At 58.0% G+C, this 6751-nt stretch overlaps 1 protein-coding gene across 10 annotated transcripts in view; it reads left to right on the plus strand.

Annotated features, from left to right (window-relative positions):
• Kctd17 (potassium channel tetramerization domain containing 17) overlaps positions 1–6536 on the plus strand; it is an 11537-nt gene extending 5001 nt beyond the window's left edge. The window contains exons 4-9 of one of the 10 annotated variants that reach the window (XM_031348613.1): positions 709–804; positions 2815–2940; positions 4123–4216; positions 4380–4454; positions 4806–4893; positions 5726–6536. In XM_031348613.1, coding sequence (XP_031204473.1) covers positions 709–804; positions 2815–2940; positions 4123–4216; positions 4380–4454; positions 4806–4893; positions 5726–5795 — 549 coding nt within the window. In that variant the 3' untranslated portion in view covers positions 5796–6536. Of the gene's footprint in view, positions 1–708; positions 805–2814; positions 2941–3757; positions 3847–4122 lie in introns of all 10 variants that reach the window. The other 9 variants (XM_031348571.1, XM_031348586.1, XM_031348594.1 and 6 more) reach the window with 9 other exon arrangements.
• Positions 6537–6751: the final 215 nt, after the last annotated feature.

The following is a 6751-nucleotide window of genomic DNA, read 5'->3' on the forward strand; positions in this document are numbered from 1 at the left end:
CCCCCTCCCACACCCCAGCTATGCAGAGTGAGTAAATGTCCACTTCCTGGAATCAGGCCGTCTCCGCATACGTATACACACACTGTCGGGGCTAGCATTTCAGAGCTCAGACCCCAGGCCTTTGGGGGACAGGGTGAGACATTACCTCCCAGCCACAGGGGCTAAGGAGGTGAGGGCCTGACTCCATTGGTAACCCAGAATGCCTCCCGTCTTCCATCTTTTTTTTTCTAAAGATTTATTTTTTTATTATATGTAAGTACACTGTAGCTGTCTTCAGATGCACCAGATGAGGGCATCAGATCTCATTATGGGTGGTTGTGAGTCACCATGTGGTTGCTGGGATTTGAACTCATGACCTTCCGAAGAGCAGTCAGTGCTCTTCCCCACTGAGCCATCTCACCAGCCCCCCGTCTTCCATCTTGTATCACCCATATTCCACACATGGCTCTGCTACCCTTGAACTGGTGACCCTAGGCAAGTCCCTGAACCTCTCTGAGAGTCTCAGTATAAAATTCCGTAATTCGTAAGGGTTTCAGAGGAGTGAATCCTGCATGGGAAGCATCTGGCACATAGTAGGTGTTCAGAACACGGCCCCCTCCCTTCCCATCTACCGTTCCTGCCCTCCATCTAGGGTTATGGGTTGGGGAAGGAGCAGCTGAGTGACTGGTGACCTTAGACATGCCCTCCATGCGAATGTCTTACCCACAGGTGCCACCCAAGCATGTGTACCGCGTGCTGCAGTGCCAGGAGGAGGAGCTCACACAGATGGTCTCCACTATGTCCGACGGCTGGCGCTTCGAGCAGGTGGGCTGGGCATGAGGGACACCCTAAGCCTGTCCTTTCTAGCCTCCAGTCTGCCCCCAAGCCTCATGGTCTTCTCCAATGGGACTTAACAAAACTACAAAAGTGTGTGCTGGGAAGGAGTGAGGCAAGGAACCCTTGCCACTGGGCATCCTGGTCCCTGGGGATCTGCATGCACAAGAGCCGGTCTCTGGTCCTCAGGGACAGCTCAAGTGTAGGAGACCAGAACCACTGAGTTGAGTGGAATCCCTGTCATGCCCCTCCAGGGTCTCATGACACATAGGCACAGCGATAAGCATTCCCCTTTTCTGGAAGCCCCAGGTGGTGGCTTCCCACCTGTGACCAGCCATGCCTCCAGGCAGGCCATATATAAGTCACCATGGGACTTATATATGAGTCATATCATCAGCCACACAGCCATGCTTTGCTTCTTGGGATGCTAGGGGCTCAGAGCCTCCAAAATGAACCCAAGTTCTAAACAGCCTTGAGAATAAGAGAAGAGTTGAGCTAGCCCCCTATGTCCCTAGCCTACCAACTTCCTCCTGCATGCAAACTGGAGGAGAAGGCTGGCCTTCCAGGATAGCCATGGAACTGGGATGCGGGGAGATACCCACTCTTCCAGTCCAGCCCTCTTGCCCTCTTGCCAGGCTACTTGAGCAAGCCATCTCCTCTCCCAGCCTCTGCAGCCTAGGATATGAGCTCATTGGTACCTCCTTTGCAAGGCCTTTGTGACAGTGAGAAGAACCATCAGGAAAGGTTCTAGTTTGGGGCAGGACTGCATTCATCAGCACCAGTGTCACACCCACTATTAGAAGAGTCGCATCCGTAGTCCAGACGTGGAGTCAGGAAGTCAGGGTCACCCTCAGCTGCACAGTGAGTTTGAGGCCCTGTCTCAAAAAACCTAGAAATGTTGTGCAGGAGTCTGTAGGACTCCAGGGGAGAAGTGGTGGGCTCCTGGGTTTGGTTCCTGCCATGCCTCTTGCCACACGGGTCCTCTGATAGTCTACCGTCTCTCCTGCCCTCTGCTGGCAGAGAGGGTAATGTTGTTTCTTTGCCTGCTGAATTGGTCCCAAGAGCTCAGGTCCTTTCACGGTTTTTTTGTTTTGTTTTGTTTTGTTTTTTGTCAGAAGGGCCATACAGGTGTGGCTCTCAGGACACCATGAAAAAAGGAGGCCTTTGATCTGAGGAGAGATGGGGGGTGGGGGTGGGGGGTGCTGAGCAGTTGCTCTTGGAGACTAGACCTGTTATGATTATAAAAAGATAAAGAAATATCAAAATATGTTCTATGGGAGTGTGGGGGGAGGGGGTGCCTCAGCAGGCCCATACCAAGGCATCCCTTCCCCGAGGGACCAGCCACACGACGGTATAGTATAGAATAGAGTTTATTCAGGGCATGGGGAGGGGAGTTAAGAGGGTAGTAGAGGCAGAGAGAAGGAGAGAGTAGAGAAGTAGAGGCCGGCCATGACCACGTGGAGAGAAGGAGGAAGGGACTGGGGAGAGAGGGAGGCAAAGAGGCAAGAGAGCAAGAGTAAGAGAGAGGAGTGGGCAAGGAGCCCCTTTTATAGCGGGCAAGGCCTACCTGGCTGTTGCCAGGTAACTGTGGGGGTCGAGTCCAGACAGAGTACCAGCAAGGCCAGCAGGTCAGGGGTCACCAGTCTGGGCCCTGCAGTCTCAGGAGTTGGCTGCCTCCTCTGGCAGTGAAAGGAACATTCCATAGGCTCTACTCAGCCAACCCTGGCCTGTAAAGCCTAGTCTTGAAGCTGCCACAGCAGTGTCCCAGGGAGGTGGACCCTACGTGCTTAAGGAAGTGGCACCCAGTTGTTGGGTGATACTACCCTCTGTTTCGGGGTCAGGTCCAGCCACGCCTGGAGAGGAGCTGGTGGGGGCCAAGGCCTCTGCTGTCCTATGCTTGTGCCTCTAGGAGACCAGGAGCTTCCTGCACAGGCTGGTTGCCTGTGTCTCTCCTGCCCCCACCCCACCCTTTATCCCTGTCCTCTTGGCATCTCACTCCAGCTGGTGAACATCGGCTCCTCCTACAACTATGGGAGTGAGGACCAGGCCGAGTTCCTGTGTGTGGTGTCCAAGGAGCTCCACAGCTCCCCACATGGCCTGAGCTCAGAGTCCACTCGAAAGACCAAGGTGAGTCCCTGCCCTGTGTGACGGAGGCGCCCCTCCCCCATCCTGCTGCTTCCTCCTCCCCTCCCGCCGCACCCACATAACACTCATGGTCATGGTCACAGCCAACGCCATCCATCCCACGCCACCACAGTCCAGTCAGCTCACACCCTTGGCCCAGGCTGGGGAGCAGTCAGGAAGGAACCGGACAGAACGGGCTTGATGGCCGCTTATTCAGCATGAGGCATCAAAGGGGGCCCCATGGGCAGCCGTTGAGGCTCGAGGTAGAGCACACTGAAGTAGGGGCCCAGGTGTGGCATGCTGCTGCTGTAGATGATCTCCTGGCAAGTCTCTCTTCTCGCATCTTTGCGGGATTCTCTGTGAAGGGAGCGGTGGGTCCTAAACTCTGGTGATTCCAAGCTGGAACTCCCGGGTTCCCATCTACTACTTTATTTCCCAGGGACTGGTGACCATCTGGTCACCTCTCAGCCTAGGTCAGGATATCCCAGCCTTCCCAGGCCTTTTGGGCAGCCTGCCTGAAAGGTGTCAGGAGCCCTGTGGGCTCTGGCCTAGGCAGCAGGTTCCCAAGAGCACAGTTGATAGACAGCCTGTGAGGAGGAATTGAGTAGGGTCCTGCCCCTCTTGGGCCTGCGGTAGGGCCCTCGAAGTAGGCACGATTCAGGTTGGGGAGGCAGGAGCTTTGCCCATGTGCTGGAGTCCTAGGAACTCTGGCTTCCTGCGTGTTCCCCTTCCCACTCCCCATGCCAGTGGCTGGCTCCTCCCTGTAAGAGTGCAGGGTGCCCTGCTGCACTGACCCCCCTGTGTCACCAACCTGGCCCAGGCTGCCAGACACTGTTGCTGGCGTCTAGATCTGGCTGGTGACTGCCCTGGGACAACCTTGGCTTCCTGCTCTGGATCCATCCTTCCAAAGTAAGGCCTTCCCAGGAGCCCGCGGGCTCCTTCCTCTTCCAGCCCTCTTCATAGCCGGGCTCTATATCAGCAGCCTGGCTGGGCTCTTGAGCCTCCACTCTGGGCTAGGGAAGACCCACCAGCTGCTTTGGCTGCAGCCCTCCCTCTCCCAGAGTTCCCTTTCATCCCGCCTGCCCCTCAGTCCTGAGGTCGGGGTCCCTGCGGACAGCCGCCCGCAGCCCCGCCCCCTCGTCAGTGTCTCCACTCTCTCTTCCCTGGTCGGCGGCGGGTGCACAGAGCACGGACGAGCAGCTGGAGGAGCGGCGGCGGCAGGAGGTGGAGGAGGTGGAGGTGGCCCAGGTGCAGGTGGAGGCGGATGCCCAGGAGAAAGGTGCAGCCCGCCCCCAAGAGGACGATTGCTAATGACAGCCCGGGCCTCCCGCCCTCTCCCTGCTGGAGCAGCTGCCGCCGGGAACTGCGGGGGCGGGCCACCAGGGTTAGCTCAGCGCCTGGCGCCTCGCCCATAACCATCCCTCTCTCACTTTCTCTTGCAGCCCTGTCATCTCAGGATCCCGCTAACCTTTTCTCCCTCCCACCACCGCCTCCTCCTCCTCCGCTTCCTGCTGGAGGTCCTGCTTCATCTTCATCCACCTCCTCTTCCTCCTGGATCTCATCTGCACCCTGCCTCTTCCCTCTCTGCCCCTGCCCAGGTTTCCTCTCCGCCTGCTCCCGTCTCCACCCTGGGGCTGCCCTAGTCCCAGTCTCCCGTGCCCTCTCCCCAGGTCCCCTCGCCCTGCATCCCCAAGCATCCTGCCTGCCGCCTCCTTCGCCCCTTCCGGCCCCTCCTGCCTCCTGGCCTGGGGAGGAGGGGCGTGGCCGCATCTGCTCTTTGTCCTCCAACCCGGCAGAGCATCTCTGAGGCTGGCCTTGGCCACAGGCCCCACTCTTTCCACTTGCCTCCTCACGTTTCCTCCTTGCAGGTCCCTGTCCGCACCCTCCCAGACCCAAGCCTGAGCTTGCAGTGAGAGCTCCTCGGCCCCGCGCCCGCCCCCAGAGCTGCCGCCCCTGGTTTGTAGCCTGGCAGAGCTGGAGGGAGGGGCGAAAGCAAGGAGGGTGCTCGTATTTTTGTCCTTGGACTCGAGCCAATCTTTTGGCTGATTCTCTCCACCCACCAAAGTCTCTCAACTTATCTGGTCCTTGGGGTGAGGCCCTGAGAACTGACAGAGTCCAGAGGTGGAGACTCTCACACTCCCGCTCTGAGGCCAGGCTGGGGAGGAGAGGACCAGCCATGTGCCTCTGCCCCACCCCGCATGTCTAGAAGCTCGTGCAGCACTGCATGTGGGTACTGTGTCCCCCTAGTTCTGCGGAGTGGGTGGACAGGCCATATGTGGTGTCCCTTGGCCGAGGAGTTGGCAAGAGCCTGCCAGGGATTGTAGTGTGGCAGAAAAAAAAAAAATCTGCTCTCTGACTGGCTGATCATATATAGCCTTCAGTCAGCCTTAGCTTCCTGTGTGACCTTGGGCAAGTCACAGCCTCTCTCTGGGCCACAGTTGGAATCTAAGATGGGGGCAGACAGCTGCTTCCAGTGCCCCCGTTTTGCGTGGGACAGCAGTGATCTGCCTTTCCCATCCTTGCCCTGCCACCACCAGCCCAAGACCTCAGCTTCTCCCCTCCTCGGTTCTGACTCCACCTCCTTTGGGCCTCAGCCCCACCCCTCCTTCAGAGCCAGCCCGGGACTCACTTGCCTTTTTCTCTCCCTCTCTCCCTCCCTCCCTCCCTCCCCCACTCTCCCCAACTTTCCTGTCCTGGCATTACCTTGTCCTCACCCTCACCCCCAACCCCAACCCTGGATTTCTGACCCCTTTCCTCTTCCTCTGTCCCTCCCCCTCTTATTTTCTAGCTATTACAAGCCAGAGGCACCCGGATGTGAGCCCCCAGATCACCTCCAGGGACTTGGGGTTCCGATCTGAAATCCTTTATTTTTGTACCACGGGGTGGGCCCCTGGCCCGAGGAGGAAGACATGCCCTCCACCTTGTCAATGCTGCCTGCATCTGCTGGGCTGAGACTCACTCCTGCCTCGGGGCCCAGGCCTAGGGACCTCTGGGACCTTGGAAGGCCTGAGGTGGGCCCTGGGGTCTCCGGGCAGAGACGCCATGGCCAAACTGTGGCACGCTCACCCATATCTCCTAGGCCCTTTTGCCCCCTCACCTGGGCACCCTTGCTGCATGGCAGATACACTCCCTCCCAGCCCAGTCATAGCACCTCCTAGAGCCTCATTCTCTGTGGCACCATAGGGTCACCGCCCTCCTCCCACCTACCTCACAGGGTTGTTGTGAGAATCAGGGAGGATCATGGGGTTTCTGGAAGCCCTAAGTGTATTGAGGCTTCAATCATTACCTTCTGAAGGGAGGGACTCTAGTCCAGCCCCAACATGGGACACTATGGACTCAGATACTGGTGGGGGACAATGTGAGGACTTAGCCAGGCAGGAAGGAAGGTACAGGCTGGCCAGCACCTTGGCCACCCCTCCTCTGTGCCACCATACGTTTGGCAGTGTCAATCATGAGGCTGTCCAGGAGCTTGGGATGGGGAAGGAGACAGGTGTAACGGGCTGGGCTGCCCCACCGGTGTCTTGACCCCCCCGGGATGGGCACTCATCTGTCAATTGTGTCTCACCCGCCGTGAAATAAACCTGAACAAATAGGCTTGACCTGGCTGCCTCCCTTTTTCTCTGGCCCACTTCTAGGAACAGGGCTAAAACTCAGGTGAGGTAGACCCACTCAGTGGGGCTCTCTCCTGAAGTCCCTCCTATGCCCTGCCATTGTCTTTCTCCCTGAGGAGGTCAGGAAATGACTAAGTCCTAGGCTCAGGAGTCAGAATTGAAGCTACCTGCTCTGCCAACAGTCCTGTGTCCTACGCCCGGGG

The sequence above is a fragment of the Mastomys coucha genome, unplaced genomic scaffold (assembly GCF_008632895.1).
Source record: "Mastomys coucha isolate ucsf_1 unplaced genomic scaffold, UCSF_Mcou_1 pScaffold11, whole genome shotgun sequence".
NCBI classification, from domain to species: Eukaryota; Metazoa; Chordata; class Mammalia; order Rodentia; family Muridae; genus Mastomys; species Mastomys coucha.